General features: G+C 36.8%; 1 protein-coding gene across 9 annotated transcripts in view; it reads left to right on the plus strand.

The window, feature by feature from the left end:
* LOC139969010 (phosphoinositide 3-kinase adapter protein 1-like) overlaps positions 1 to 17,112 on the plus strand; it is a 46,976-nt gene that overhangs the window by 24,918 nt on the left and 4,946 nt on the right. For 2 of the 9 annotated variants that reach the window (XM_071973693.1, XM_071973694.1), the window contains 9 exons: positions 708 to 813; positions 2,864 to 3,012; positions 4,541 to 4,583; positions 7,311 to 7,424; positions 8,215 to 8,283; positions 10,993 to 11,024; positions 12,430 to 12,451; positions 13,927 to 13,958; positions 15,173 to 15,241. In XM_071973693.1, coding sequence (XP_071829794.1) covers positions 708 to 813; positions 2,864 to 3,012; positions 4,541 to 4,583; positions 7,311 to 7,424; positions 8,215 to 8,283; positions 10,993 to 11,024; positions 12,430 to 12,451; positions 13,927 to 13,958; positions 15,173 to 15,241 — 636 coding nt within the window. Of the gene's footprint in view, positions 1 to 707; positions 814 to 2,863; positions 3,013 to 4,540; positions 4,584 to 7,310; positions 7,425 to 8,214; positions 8,300 to 9,724; positions 9,782 to 10,992; positions 11,025 to 12,429; positions 12,452 to 13,926; positions 13,959 to 15,172; positions 15,242 to 17,112 lie in introns of those variants that run through there. The other 7 variants (XM_071973697.1, XM_071973695.1, XM_071973701.1 and 4 more) reach the window with 7 other exon arrangements.

The raw sequence follows: 17,112 nt of genomic DNA on the forward strand, positions 1-17,112 counted from the left end.
CTTGTAAACACAATATCTCATGATAGGAAGTATGAATACTTTTCATGTGGATGCGTTATATTGAATAGAAGAATTCAATTGTTTTTGGTGGGAGGTCAAAGTTCATCTGGGTCACCAGTGGTCAAACGCGGAAACCTTTTAAACATGATATCTCATAGTAGAAATCATGGATACTTCTCATACTTGGTGTGTGGATGCATCACGTTGAGTACAAGATCCCTATTGTTTTTGGTGAAAGTGTGTATTGCCACGTACAGTAGACTGACCTGTGTTTATCATGCCGGTGTAATTGTACATTAAAATAGTGGTTCAGGACGTTTATATTGTATGAGCTATTTCTGGTGAACAAGCAGAAGTCTAGTTTAATAAAGTCATTGAAACCTCAATGCATTTTGCTTTCTGGTTAATTTAATTTCTTAATATTTCCAAATATTTCCCAACTTATAGCTGATACACTACCAGCTAGACAGTATTTCCTACCCAGTTATTCAGGTACATCCTTGCAAGAGGAAGACATATGCTATAGACTGTCCATTGTTTCCCCTATTTATTCTAAAAAGCATTTAAAGAAATGATTCATTCAAGGATGGTTCATGTAAACAATAATATTAAAAGTAAAATGATGTAAGCAGTGTAATGTCACATTTATAGATCTTTGTCAATGAATCACATATTCTGTTTTGTACCAATTTTCTCCTTTCACCCAGAGTTATGAGCCACTACAGCCAGCACAGCCCCTTGCTGGGCCTGCCCTACCAAGCCGAATGAACCCAACATCACCACCATCCGCAACCCAGAATCCAGATGAAAATGGTAAGGGTGTGTGTATGGCATGGATGACTGGAAGGTGTTGCATCTAGCATTGTTTGAAATTGTCCATTCAGATTGTGTTTTTTTCAAAAACTAACCAGTATGAGAGATCTTATGAGATTGCTGTATCTGATGAACTGGTGAGCTAAGTTTATCTACATAATGTGCAGCCGATATCTGGGAGCTGATGATAACTCCATGCCCTGTGAAGGAATTTTAAAGACTTTCTGAAAGTTATAGAATTGGAATGTTGTGCAGCTCAAGAAAGACATGTTTCTCTCTTCAAACTGAACTGAAACTGTTGTTTTTGTAGAGATGATAGGTCATGTGAGTAGAGTTCAAAGTCTCAAAAACTTCAATCAAAGCTTGGTTGAACTCCACATGTAGCATGTTTAGAGAGCAGAAGAAGCCTAATGTTTTTCATACAGGTCAAAAGTAACTTTAGATTAAAGGGGTCAATGTTTGAAAACATTTTAAACATGATAACTTCAAAAGCAAGGCTTGATGAACTTCATACAGTTTATTTACTTTAGTGAGTACAAAAAACCTATTGTTTTCTGTGAAGTCGTGAAGTCAAATGTCATTTCAAGTCAAGAGAGGTTAACCTCGATAAACTTGACAATTTCAAAAGCAAGCTTGGATTAACTTCAAACTTAATACATTGTTACACTGTAGTGAGTTTTTTCAGGGTTAATCAGTTTTATTGGACCCTTTACAATGAAGTGTCACAACGAGTACATGACTAAAGTTAATATGATATGACTTTACTAGACTGCAAATAAGACCAGGGAGTTGCTGCTGTTGCTCCCTGATACAAGTTTCTCCTCATAGTGTGGCAGTAACAATTTACCTTCAAGAGGTTTCTTCAATGCTGGTTTGTAGTTTCTTCCAAGCTCTGCATACAAAGTGTGGCTAGGAATCCCAGTTTCCAATGTTGTACCTCAAAACAAGAATGTGTACTAAGAAGATTTGTTTAATAATAATACTGAACCACGCTTGTGGATGACATAAAAAGCATTGTTCTTAAACTGAAAAGACATAATTCCAAAAAGTGTGTTTAATATGTCAATATGAATGTTACACTATTGGCAGTGTGAGACAATTGGATTACCTCTTACTTTGATGAGAAACTCACAACAAATACAACTTAGTCACCAATGTTAGTCAGTAACATGTTTGTTTTCTACAATTTGTTCATAACTGCCAAGTAAATTATCTGCTTTGGATTGCTTAGGCATAGGTACTATCAAATGGTATTAATTTGATTCAATTAAGTTTTTCAGTATTGGATGGCTCAGAACTTCTCTCCACATGAACAATAATTTCTTTCACTGATGCAGTAAATCATAGATCCAGTAATCATGGTGGAGTTGGTGTGTGTGTGGCACCTCACTTGTAAATATGATATCTCAAGAAAGGAAATTTGGATAAATCTCAAAAATTGGAATGCAGATACCCCATATTTGGTAAATATTATCTATGGATTTTAGTATAGGTGAAAAGTCACTTGATGTTATCAACGGTCATATTCTGAAAATTTTGTGAACGTGATATCTCAAAAAGAGAATCTGACACTTGATATATAGATGCCCCATATTAAATATATGAACTCATGGGTCATTTGAGGTTTTCAGAGGCCAAAAACTGAAGACCCAGACTGTTATGCTAATGACACATATCTCAAGAAGGGAATCTTTGATAAATCTCGTACATAGAATATTGATACTCTATAGTGAATAGATGATAGGTCAAAGTATATATGTGTGTGTATTTTAAGATAAATATCAACAATTTTCCCCAAAAATCACTTCTGCATTCTGTAGAAAGGATTTGTTCTTCGTTGAGTTATCTCAAGAACGAAACCTTGAGATCTCAGCTTCCTAAAAGATGTAGCTAATTTACCTCTTCGAAACCTTAATGAATTTGTTATTAAAGATATTTGTTGTCATTTCCTAGTCTGCTCACTTTCTGAAGACACATACAGTCATGTGCCACTTTTGTACATGTTTTGTTCTGTAATGTTTTCATTCAGCTTGTACACTTTAAATTTCAGTGGCAGCTGTTCAAGATTGGAAAATAGAGTTGTGGCGTATTGACCAACAGATGCTAAATCAAGAGATCACCAATGAGGAGGCTCACAAACTCTTTGAGAAATGGCGACTAACCCACAAGGATAAAATGCCAGGGCCCTCGCCTAAACATGTAAGTATATGTAAAAGTTTTATTTTGAAGTGTTGTAGTATTAAAAGGTGGGGTCGTATTACTAACACTTCTCATGTAAAAGACTCCAGACCACTTTCGTTATTGTTCTAATGTTTACATAATATTGCAATTTCTTGGCTCTGTAAACAGTGCTGTAATGAATAAGGTTTTTTTTCCAATGCAGTTTGAGCAATTGTGAAAGGAGCAATATTCTTTTGGATTTCAAACATGTCTAGTTAAAGAGCACCTGCCACGGTCAGATAAATATGCCCCATTCTATTATTTTGATCATTTTTTATTATGACATTCTGCAGGCCATTTATTCAAATTTTCCCTTATATGGTGATTAATAAGCAATCAAAGTAATTAAGCTCCTTGGCCAGAATTGAAAAAATGCAAAAACCAGCTACACGGTCGATGACGTCATCACAAAACCCGCAAACAAAGATGGTATTACACTGCACAAGTTTCGGAAAGACAACAAATTAAGGAAATTTGGACATGGTTCGTTCAAACTACAAATGCCAGTTTTCGGGAACCATCCAACACTAGTGTAATATGCAGTGCACATTTTACTATTGTTATGAACCAGCACATGCCATTAAATTGAGTCTGGGGAAATATTCTGGATATGCCTGGAAAGTATCTGATTAATAGCAAGAAAAGAAACATTAGACAATTTCAATTGGATTCTTCCAAGGCTACAACAGAACAGGGAGTAGAATGAGAGACCTGCCTAGCACAAGTGGAACTCGTTACACTAGTGTTGCTGTAGGCTTAGTAGCCTAGGCCGATTGTCGGCCGAGTAACCACGTAAACAGGGAGATAGCGAAATTGGTCTCAGGGATGAAGTAGAAGGCCCTGGACCTGCCAAAAAGTCTTGTTTTATTGTCCGAAAAACGGACAGTGAAAATGGTAAGCTGGCACTTCTGCGGCGTTTTTTTGTGGTCCTACTTCATGAGCGTTGGCTTGTGCAACATCTGTTTGATAAGTCCGCAATTATTTTCTTCAAATGCTGGTTCTTCTTCATCAATGTTTTGTTGGAGAAAGTCATCTTCATCGTTGCTTGAAGAATCTGTAAGATAAAGGTCCAAATCTTCGCTAACGCTGGAATTCGGAGAGGAAACTTTACACGTCGAGAAGCAGTTTCAAACGCTAACGCTATGAGAAGTGAAAGTGCTTAAATGGGTTCTGGCGATGACGTCACAGGGTAGCTGGCTGCGGAAAGAAATTTTTTCGCCGTGGATGGCAGTACGGATGCCTTGGGATCCATTTTTCCTGTACTTTTGGTGTCAGATTTTGCACCAAAGGGAGTCCTATAATAGTGTTTTTTTGTATCCTATGTAATAAGGAGAACATAAACTTCATATTAAGGCGTATTCATCAGACCATTTCAGGTGCTATTAAGTGACTCTTTGAAGGGCTGATAAAATGTTTATCTTTTTCATCTGAATACTAATTAGAAGAAAATATCAGACAACACGCAGACGTTAATACTTTTCTATGCATATTCTCTTTCAATTGCCAGGGTCAGCCCATCAAAGGAAAATTTTTGTGGCCAAGTAGACCAGGTAGATATGTATTTTACTACTGTATTATTGTACCATCAAAGTCAATGGTTATTTTTCAACCAGATAAGTTGTGTCTGCTAAAGGTCTGTCGATACATTGACATACCAAGTATTCTCAGCTTGATACCCATTTCGACGATATGGAAGATAATACCAAACATGTAAATAAATAATACCAGATATACTTGAATACTTGCCAATACTGACACATAACTATATGTACTGAATACTCACACCGAGAAACAAGAGAGAAACTTCCACTTAGGAGTGAAAAAGAGGTTATTTTAAATATAAACCTTCCTAGACTTCTCCATGAGATACTTGTTCTAGATATACAAATGCAGAAAATATCCCTTCACATGAACCTTGAAATACATTTAGTCGATGATATTGGAATCTCTAGAATGTATTTCTGTGCATAAGTTAAAACAGTTACAAGAGAACTGTCTGAAAGAACTGCAGCTGCCATGCTTGGTACATACCTTCCACAGAAATTGAATTTCTCTGTATGACATGTGCTTTTGTTCTTTAAAGTCACTATGTGAGCTGGATAAGAAAATATCTCAAAATCCAACAACCTCTGATGGCATCGGCCCTGGAACCTCACCAGGCTTTGAAATAAATCAAATAGAAATTTAATTTCTCTCTCCCACATGTATTTTGTTATTAAAACTCTCTACAAGAGGAAAAGGAATACCTGAAAATGTTTGAACTTTCCTGTTGTTTGCCCCTGGACCACCATTAAGGACTCGAAGCCTCTACTAGGGCCCTGAGATATATTCTAGAGAAATGTACATGGAAGTCCTCTTGCTGACATGTATTTTTACGCTCCAAAATCCCATCAAAGACGAATAAGAACTATCTAAAAGTGCTGCAACTTATCCCAGCTATTAACAATGTACTATAATTTGGGATTTTATAAGTAGCTCTAAACAGAAGGTTGTGCTAATAAATAACGATAAATTCAAAGTTTCCCTGACTGATTAATGTAGGGGCCAGAGGCGAATGAACAATTGTTTTGAATGAAATGGAGGCTGCCCTGAAGTCACTGAAGCCTATGTAGGGAGTTGGGGGTCCTCCCTAGAATTGTGTATTCAAATTTATATTGCAAATGGCACTGTCTGAGGCATAGTGAGACTATAAATTTAGGTTTATATATTAAGTACATAGCCCTAAATGGAAGATATTCTAATAAATACTTCGTGTAAGGTTGAAAAAGCAGGCATGGGAGGAGCGTACACCTGTATTATTGGCCCATGTCTTCCCTGGCTGAATGCAAAACTACCCTGACTGAACCAATTTCCTAACTGATGATTGGAGGTGAGGCCCATGAACCCCCGGCACCACCCCTCCCCCCTCCTCCCCAACAGTCGTCATGAGTGTTCAGAAGCATTACTCATGGATGTGCATGAAATCAGCTTAAATAAAAAAATATGTCATATTTTTCTGAAGAACTTATTTAAATTGTAAAGATATTCAGTCTTAACAGATAGTTACTGGATTGATAGTTGATAGTAGATATATAATAAACTTTCTAAGAATATCACAAGAATATACACGCATATAATGTATGCGTTTTGGGATTCTTTAGGGGTAGCAGTGTGTGTATCAGTTCCTTTAAGTTTCGTGAAATATCGATATAGCTGGTAATATTTCTAATTTTAAATATGTATATCAATATTTGGGTGTGGTCATACCGTTGGACCTTAATATCTACCGTTGAAACTATCTATGTATCTTTAATATAAACAAACAACCCAGGAAGACATCTTTACAAAGTCAATTGAGAGTTTTCCTTGACATATTGAAAAGTAAATATAAAGTAAGGTTTTATTTGCTGCATGTATGAAGAAAGGATAAGAAACAGAACTCTACTGTATGGAGTCCAGGTTTACACTACTGTATGGAGTCCAGGTTTACACTACTGTATGGAGTCCAGGTTTACACTACTGTATGGAGTCCAGGTTTACACTACTGTACGGAATCCAGGTTTACACTACTGTACGGAATCCAGGTTTTCAAGTTAATTCCATCAAACTGACTGTTAGCCTACAGAACTGAACAACTATTCTACAGATGGGTGCACTTGATGCAAAGTTTGATGAAAGTCCAAAATAGTGCAACAGAGAGAGTATAAGGTGCTTCATATTTAAGGACTAACAATGCAGCGTAACGGTACATAAGAAGTGAAATATGCAATGTGAGATGTGTGATATGTGATGTGTGGTAGTGTCATAAGGCAATTAATTTAAACAGAAATTGTTTTATGACACATGTCGTCTTGATTCCTTTCCCGAAGTTTGTAGATGCCTCCAAATGAAATGTTGGTTTCTGTTGTATGGCTATGGTGAATCTCATTCACAGTATGTGTACACCATAAGTACATTAACTGTTTGTCATTCATAGTCAACATTGTCCATTGATGACTGCTTCATTGCTGATATTTTCTAAACAACACATTTGACCATTGTTTATTCCTTGCCGAAGGCAAACAGGATCTATGTCATTGTTTGGGTGGCTATATGAGTGTAAATATGTATGTGTGTGTGTATGACACTTTGGGTGGTAAACTGTATAACTCAAAATAGATGTAATCATGTCAAATGAACTTCATATGTGGCATGTAGATGATTTTTTTCTCTACACAATGGAAGAAATTAGCCTTCACTCTTTTTAAATTCATAGAATGCTAATGTTGACACCTCTTATTTTCTCTGATGTTTGTTAGCGAGCGATGCTATGCGTGAGCAACGCACCCAGTCCACTATAAGCCGGCCCATTCTAGCCAGTTCACACTCAGTCCCGCAGACAACATCAATCCCATATCTCAGGGCAGGCAGTGGTACTTGAGCAATTTGTTTGTATTGCATGATTTAATGCTACAGGCCCAAGAAAAAATTACTCTCTGCATGATTGATTTATCCATAATGCACCTCTTTAAGATATAAGCTATTTTGGTTAGCATATTTGATTTCTTTTAAATCTTATTTTAGTGGAAGTAATGGCAGATCTTAGTTATTATTAATAACTTGAATTGCATTTAAGTTCACAATCACTAGAAAAAAATACCAAAAAGCCATATTTATTTCTTGATACGGAGAACATTATTTGCTACTTGCGCATCCAATCCCATGCTACTTGCCAGCTCAATGAACTGGATGGAAATAGAATATTGTGGTTTAGCATCAAACTTAAAGTTTGTGATAGAGAGAAATGTACTAGGGATTTAGGGAATGAATTCCACTTTTGTCATCTTTACAGTTCTCCAGTACAAATCATAGAAATTACACAGTTCTTAGGATGTTGCTACTCTGTTTTACACATGTGTGAATACTGACAAGTCGATAGAAAAGTTGAATGTCAACTCTGAGAATAAGAAAGTTGTTTTAGTACATTTCATTTTCAGTTAAAGACTCTCCGTTCAATTGTGCATGAAACTTGTTTGTGTTTAATGTAGTTGAATGATGTGCATACTTTGCAAATATGTAAGCTGCAATTTATGAATAAACAGCTGTAAAATAATCTGTATCAGTATGCTTAATGGATAAATATGCTTGGCGATCATCATATTTTAATACTTTTTGCATTCTGTCATTCTTTTTCCTTTTATGGTCATCTTTCACTTTTTTTAGGTGATAGCCTTACCCGAAGAATCAGGGCTAGATCAGAACCTCTCGTCAGCATAGGATTTGTTCCATTCAGTAATGATTTTCTCATGTATGAATTGCATATTGTTGCACACTGCATGAGCATTCAATTACCTTTCAATAAGATGCTCCTTTAACTTATTCAGAACTTGCCAGAAGAGGTTCAATACTTGCAAAAGCATTACAGTTCAATATGTTTCTGGTTATGATGCTGAATGCTCAGTAACCTCTGCAATCGTGCTGGCATGTTTGTATGTTTGTATGGGTGCATGTCATTGTGTGTGTGACGGCTAGCCTTTAAACCACAAGTTGAATCAATGTCATACTTGGTAGGTAGATGCCCTACCATGTGTAGATGTGCCTTATTGTTCTTGGTTCTCATCTCATGAATATTAATGAGTGGGCAGGGCATAACATAAACTTCTTAAACTGTCAATATCTCTTCATCATATGTCCGATTTAGTTCTTACTTGGTTTGGTGATGTAAACTGCAGAACAATTTTTACCTCATTAATATTCATGAGTGGGTGGGGCGTAATGAGAAATCATCTAAAACAGCTTTTAGACATGATCTCACTAACCACAAGTTGAATCAATGTCCTACTTAATAGGTAGATGCCCCGTGATGAGTAGATTGTTTTTGGTTGCCATTCATAAATATTAAATAAATGGGCAGGGCTTTTTTCGTGATTCATATTGGTATGGTGATGTTGGTACATAATAAGCACATTTTCATGATGTCTCCAACTTTATGTCAATAAGGATTCTTCAAATTGCAAGCAATGGCTTTTAAACTCAAGAAAAGAACCAAATGTTCCATAGTTTTCATCCTTGGCATATAGGTTAATTGTCACATTACATTCGTACATGTTGTTTTTGTTGTGCCTGTCAGGAATATTAGTCAGTGAACATAAAATTGTTTATCAGATATCTATAACATAGTATGTCTAATTAGCTTTATACATATACTTGGATAATACAATGTAAGTATATAGATACATGCTTATGAGGTCATAAATTTGACCTCATTAATATTTATGCTGTATCTATTTCTATACTATTTCCCTAATAGACTTTGTCAACATGATAACTGATTCCTTGTACCTTCCTTTATATGTTGTTGCATTAGTCAAATAGATAATCCCTCTTCACTTTGGTGTGCATAAGTTCATGAATATTAAAATGTATCGCTTACCATACTATGAATATGTTTGGCATTGGAACCGCTAAACAATTTATGGTTAAAAGTTAGGACACTGTTTTAGTTTGGCAGGGTTACAACTTGCCTTCAAAGTTTATTGCAACCTGCTTGGGACTGATATTTGACTACTAATTTAGAGATAAAATGACATGATACATTTGGGTCAAAACAGTTTGACGTTCCAAGATAGAAAATGCTTGTTAGTATTTTTTTACAAATTACTTCAACTAAGGTGATCATTAAAAAGCCAAGAAAATAAGCAATGCTTTTCAGCTTTTGTCCTTTTCCCCTCAGTCTCTCATGGATTGCCCACAACATAAGTACACAGCAATTGCTCCAAGGAAGTATATGGTATTGAACGCATTCACTGGTGTTCTTGCTTTCCTGTAACTACACCTCAGAATCTGTTTCTTAGTTTATGCACGACACTTTCATCTTTCCTTCTACACTACTCTATTTGGACCTGTTTTTTTCCCGCTCAAGTTTGTGTCATTCAGTGTTTTACTGTTTGTTTTATTTAATTGTCTGAACTCTATTTTGTTTCTTCTGACATTGATACAACTTGGAAATAACTCTCTGTATCAGAGCACCCTCACTCATCAAGTCTACACTTTCCCAGTTTTTTTTTTATGTTTTGCAATAGGCAATGTTACTGAATGTTGACTTCTCTAAAATAGAACAACTGGTTTAAAACAGCACCATTGTCAAGCAGCTGGTGACTGTTAGATGAGAATATAATGGAAGTTTAGTATATGCATTTGCGTTGCTCAACCATGTCTATGCCAGCATGCAATAGATTCTATTTTAATAACAAGTAAACTCATTGAGTCTTTCCTTTTTAATTTTTCAGTTGGGAATTTTTGATCAAACACAATCAAAAAGGCTGCTATAACTAGCAAGCAATCATTTGTAATAACTATCCTCCATTTTATATTTTCTGTTTTTGCATGCACCTGATTTCCCTCTGATCAGTGGACACGTGGTCATGTCATAAGAGTCTATGTTTTAAAGTAATAGCTAAGCGAGCATGTTGCATTGTTACATTAATTATACCTTCTGACTGCAGCCACTTCATTTCTACTTAAATCTTGTATTGCTCTGAGCAGTCTTCCAAGATTTTTTCTCCATAATACAGCTGCTGTGATTAAAGTGTAATTTGTGCTGTGCAAGCTCTTCAGATGACTCAGACTGTTGATACCAGGACATGTATCAAAAAAGTTTCATAGGAAGTATCTTGATAACTAGTAGTAACTGCCTGTTTGACATGAATGTTTTTGGTTATTGCACAACAAAATCAAACTGTTTTCAGGACAATCAAGTCAACATGTATTCATTTTATAACATTGTCTTGTATGCTGCATGTTTTATATGTCAATTGAATTTCTTAAATCAATGAAAAGACGAAAAGAAATGCTCAGTAAGGGTGGCTATGCATTGATCAAAGATGTGACTGAAGATGCAAATGAACTGTAGACAACACAGAGGTCAGTAACCTCCAGAGTTTGATATATTATGTTTGAGTTGTGTTGCCTTCAGTACAGTCTTATCTGCTCTCTTTTCAGTTGACACTTCCACTTGTGATAGTCCACAGCCTGTAAGTATTGTGTATTACTTTCAAATGGAAAGATCTGAAATTAGTGTACTAGATGCTAATGTCATGTTCTCATCAAGTTAAAAGATTAACATACCAGCATATATAGATCATTGTAGTGTTAAATCACATTTGTTAAATCTATCTGAAAGATCACTTTGCTGATCACTATAGACTTGTAATGCAGTATTTCTTACCGTGTCCAGTTATTGCACCCCTTAGCCATTGAACAAGAACTTGTGCACCACCTTTACCAGCTGTGGATGAATGTTTTGTGCATTAGATGTGGGGTCCACCTAGGGCCCTTGGTGGGATCTAGGGCAAAGCCCTTGGAAAACCATGCAATTTGGTTCAAAAAATGGATGGGTCTAGAGATTGCTTAAAAGCATACAAAGATTGCAGTGTGCTTTAAACATGGGTTCCCATTTAGGACAAACACCCTTTGGTGAAATGGTAGGGACTATCGGTACCTGATTTGATGTAACATAGGCTACAGAGATTACATTGATTTGATGTAACATAGGCTACAGAGATTAAATTGATGTAACATAGGCTACAGAGATTACATTGGTGTAACACAGGCTACAGAGATTACATTGATGTAACATAGGCTACAGAGATTACATTGATGTAACATAGGCTACAGAGATTAAATTGATGTAACATAGGCTACAGAGATAAAATTGTTGAAGTAAGTGATACTGTTTGTAAACTTAACGGTACAATTACACACAAAAGCAATGTGAGATTTCCTGACTTCACAATTTGGCCTGTGAAAGACTTCGTCATTCAATGGTATTATGAATATCTCCTTTCTTGCCCTAGCCAGAATCGTATATCTGAACTTGTAAACATAAAAGGGCTATGTTGAGGCATCTGGATATGAATATGGATACTTTGAAATTGGTGTACCACTTTGTGACAGATTCTGTCCATTAAATATAGGTGATATTGAAGATAACTAAACTTGCTCTTTTAGGAAGTTGTTGGTTTGCCTATAGCTTCAAAACCCTGGAACCATACCTTGTACTGCCAGGGAGTAATTGGGAACAGCTGTTGTAATGAAAGCACTTTAATTTGTCTGTACTTCTACTATGATATCATCTTCTGACTGATTTCTTTCTGTGTAATAGTTTCCCACTTGATGGGCTTCTTTCTTTTCACAAACTCATCAATATAGCAATATGTGGCAATGTAATTATTTTAATGTTGTTTCTGTCTCATTGGTCATTTTTTGACATGTGTGTTGCTATGTCAGAGGGTCTGGTAGTATCAAGGACTTCAACTGTTTACAAACCAGGTGTGTGTCATACAAATTTGATTGGTAGATTCTACACTGTGTTAAAATACTTGTTGCAATCTTGTCCACGTATGTGATCCATTTTATGATGTTACATTTTTTTTTCAGGATAAGAATCCTAGCGTAATAGGTGAGCATTTTAGTATATTTATTAAGGCAAGCTAAAATTGCAGAGATCCCCATAGGTATCTGGTCAGATGAATGTGTAAATAAGGTAACCAAGGTAACCAACCAGTCAAAACAATAAAGAAGTAATTAAGAGTGACAATGTCATCAATCATGTGACTTACCAGAAATGGCGTTCATCATCAGCTCAGGAGATACAAACTTGTACCAAATTTGGAAATTATGTTGTTAGTCAAAACAGTAAAGAAGACATTCTCATCAAGTGTGATGATGTCATCGTTCATGTGACTTTAATAGGATAATGATTTGTCCCTTTTATATTGATATAATATGATATAAGTGCCAAACTGGACAACAGTTATAATAGGTATATTCATTAACATAACATGTCACTGAAGTGAGATGATGTAGACATGTGCATCCTCCACCATGCTCTTTGAGGTTTATGCTGTGATTTGGTTTACTCAAGCAGGTTATAGAATAATTTGATCCAAAATCCCTTACATGGATTTGCTTTGCTATTTTTTTGGCAATAAAATTGATTATTCCAGGGATGTACACACATAGAAGTGGTATCTAGAATGGTTTGTGGTATTACACTAACTACTTTATTACTTCAACAACAATTTAATGCACAAACTGTAGTAGACATAATTGAGTCCTAATTATGATAACATCTGGATCAAAATATAGTAAAGTGCTAATTGTACTAACAGTTGGTTATAGAAGTAATTAAGTCCAAATTGTATAACATTTGGGTCTAAATGAAGTAAAGTCCTGATTTTAATAACATCTGGGTCTAAATGTAATCAAGTCCTAATTGTAGTAACTTTTGGGTATAAATGAAACATTCTCTATTAAAAATGTTAACAAGACATGCTAATAAATGTGATGACACCATCAACCATGTCACTTACAGGAGTTTCTTCTGAGCCATCAGCATAACAATATTTATATTGCAATTGGAAAAACAAATGATAAAATATGAACAAGTCAAGAACATGTCAATGAAGTGTATTGATGTCATCAGGCACATGTGCATTCACACCTGTATTTCCAAGATATACCTCTGTAAAAGTTACATTGGCCTTTTTTCAACCAGTGAAAATTAAACTTACTTGGTTAGCTTGTCTTGTTTATTGTTGTGACTGGGAATATGTTTTCAGTAACTTTAATTTGAATTGATTAGAAAATGATATAAACAACAGAAAGCAGCAATGCCCTGATGAAACAAGAAAACTTAGCAGTCAACCAGAAACGTTTGCAGTCTTACCCTTTCCTTAGAATGAACATATCATTGCTTTCAAAATGCCGAACTGGGTCCAACCTGGACACATCTTTGCATATCAGTACAATTACTGCTTGCAGTTGTCTGTATAATTTTTCTTGTATTTTGTCAATTATAGCTTTGTATCAAACTGAAGGGATTATTAATTAATCTAAACAAATACCCTTGTTCTTCTTTTCTTTCAATCGCAGGGAGTCCATCTGGTGGTCATAGAGGCTCCAATGTAAGTCATTGTACCATGAATGATGCGTTGCTAAATAATCTCATTTCATCAGCTTATTTTTTTATGTTTTTCTAAGAATTAAAGCTTTGCAAAATCAAGTTCAAGCCATATTTATTAAATTTGTAAAGTAATACTGACATGCCCTGCCCCCATCCCTTCCCATCCCTTCCCATCCCTTCCCTTCCCATCCCTTCCCTTCCCTTCCCATCCCTTCCCATCCCTTCCCTTCCCTTCTCGTCCCTTCCCATCCCGTCCCTTCCCTTCCCTTCCCTTCCCTTCCCATCCCATCCCTTCCCATCCCTTCCCATCCCTTCCCTTCCCTTCCCTTCCCTTCCCTTCCCTTCCCTTCCCTTCCCTTCCCTTCCCTTCCCTTCCCTTCCCTTCCCTTCCCTTCCCTTCCCTTCCCTTCCCTTCCCTTCCCTTCCCTTCCCTTCCCTTCCCTTCCCTTCCCTTCCCATCCCTTCCCTTCCCTTCCCATCCCTTCCCATCCCATCCCATCCCATCCCTTCCCATCCCATCCCTTCCCTTCCCATCCCTTCCCTTCCCTTCCCTTCCCTTCCCTTCCCATCCTTTCCCTTCCCTTCCCTTCCCATCCTTTCCCATCCGTTCCCTTCCCTTCCCTTCCCATCCCTTCCCATCCCTTCTCTTCCCATACCTTCCCATGCTTCTTTTGGTGAACCAAGGTTTAAAAACAGTGGGGATACACCCATAGTTGTGGTTCAATTCTACCAGGGTTGAATTAAGAAAATCCACCCACAGAAACATTTCTCTGACTGAAGTTTGGGGATGGAGAGCCATCCTTACTCCCCCATTTTTGCATACAGTTTTACTAGTGATGTAAAAAATGTTTGGACAATTTACTATTTAAAAAAAGAAGGTTTTGAACATGTTTTTGTCCATTGCAGACAAATGATGCTATTTGTTTTAAGTGTTTTCAATGCCTCCAACTTTTGCTATGCTGATTTACTCAGAACAACTCTTATTAGGGTGTGGTAAGCAAGCAAGCAAGCATGGAGTCAATAAATCAATAAGCAACTTGCAATTTTCACCATATATTAGCAGCTAATTGTTGAATTAAACAAGTTACACATACAATACAGTTAACAATCACCCTTGTGTTATCATGCTTTGAAAATGATTTTTAATTCTTTTCAACATGTGCAATTTTGATTTGTTCTGTCAGCTCTTATTTTATTCATAAATTTTTATTGAAGCCTCCACCAACTGCTACCAGAAATCCTCCTATATCAAAAAAGAATCAAAGGCTCAACAGAGGTAAAAGGGTAGGTAACCAGTGTTACTAACAGCTATTAACTCTTCTGTTATATTGCTCCTCCCAAGCTGGCACTTTTCTTCAGGGTTTTCAAAGAAACTTTGTTTGAAGTCAACATAGGTCAAAGTTATTGTAAACACAAACTCCAATATTGAAGAAAGGATGAAGTTCATACTTGGTATGCAGCTCCATGGTAGTGAGAACAAGAGTCCTTTAATGTTCACATCAATGAGTGACGGTCACATGAGCTCAACAGAGATCTAAGTATGAAAACCTTGTGAAAATGATTATCTCAGCAGTGAAGCTTGTATTGTGTTGTACTGAGAACTACCTTGCTGAATACTATGTTGGTTTTACATGGAGGTCAAGGTTCATTTTAGGTCAGTATGGGTCAATGTCTGAAAACCCAAAGTATAGCATCAAGCAAATGTAGTAAAAGCTTTCATAGAAAGTGTGGCAAGGAATCACCTATTTTGGCTTTCTGGATAACTTTTTAGAAAAGGAGTGCTTGCAATTAAACCACCCTAAACCAACTAGACACATTGTATTCCATGTGGGATATGGATAAAATACTATACAAGGGTGCTGCCAGTTTGTGAATGCATGGTGCAAGCATAGGCGTACGAGGCGGGGGGGCAGACTGCCCCCCCAAATTTCCAGAGGACAAGAAATTCGGGCAAAAGTCCTCAAAAATTCGGGCAGCCTAAGAGGAGAAAAAAAAAAATATATATATATATATATATATATATATATATATATATATGTATATATAAATATGCAGTAGCTTGCCCGAATCTTTTTCAAATTTTTGCCCGACAATTCCATGATTTTCTTTATTTAGCATCATGGTGCCCGAATATTTCCGTGTAACACCACCGTAAGCGCAGTTCATCTGGGCTACCACGCTTTTTGCACGATCAATTTTTTATCTAACTAGTCAATTGTATACCTGGACCAAAGGCGGCGGAACCGGGGGGGCACAGGGGGCATGTGCCCCCCCACTTTTCCTCAGGTTAAAAATGTGCCTTTTTTCTACATAAAAATTGAGGTGCCTCAAGTTAGCAAGAGGCCAGGGAACCAGAATGAACACTCGGGGAGGGCCGTTTCCGGTCATCTGAGGGGTTTGTAAAACCAAAATTTTCTAGTACGCTCCGCGCCAACTGATGGTGGCGCTCCGCTCAGATAGTCGTGCATACAACTTTGCAAATCCTGGCTAAGCGCGTGACTTTTAATGAATTTCTGAGGGTCTAACTCAAAGCTATTTCGAATGGAAAAAAATTGTTAAGATATTAACAAGAAAAAAAACTCTAATTCGGAAGATTCCTACATTAGCAACTAGCATGATTTCACCTCATTTTGTCTCAAAAGAAAACTTGTTCCTTGTTTCCCAATTTGCGCATTGGATATTGCAGTGCTAGTATACATATTTTCTTTGAGGGGGGGGGGGGTGTTGATGGAGTGATGTGTATGCGCAAATGAGATAATACAATAAGAGTTATAAAGGGTACTAAATATAAGGCTGCATCAGTCCAATCGAATTTCTGCAAAGTGCCCTTTGATGTCGGTGCCCCCCCCCCCCCCAGATTAAAAGTGCTTCCGCCGGCCTTGACCTGGACATCCCCAACATGAGTGTATATAAGAAACATTTTCTTTTTCATGGATGGTGGGAGGGGGGGGGGGGAGTGCCTACAAGCCTAGAAGTACAGGTTTATTATATTCTTTGTTATATTTTATACTTTTTTGTGAGACAAATTGCAGTCTCACCCGACACAGCGACATTATCCCGCCTACGTGTCGTTGAACAATGTATGTTTTTCTGGAGGTAGCTGAGTACTGTGTTAAAATAATAAATAAGGTAACTAAATAGGAGCTTAAAAAAAT

This window comes from Apostichopus japonicus, chromosome 6, assembly GCF_037975245.1.
Source record: "Apostichopus japonicus isolate 1M-3 chromosome 6, ASM3797524v1, whole genome shotgun sequence".
NCBI classification, from domain to species: domain Eukaryota; kingdom Metazoa; phylum Echinodermata; class Holothuroidea; order Aspidochirotida; family Stichopodidae; genus Apostichopus; species Apostichopus japonicus.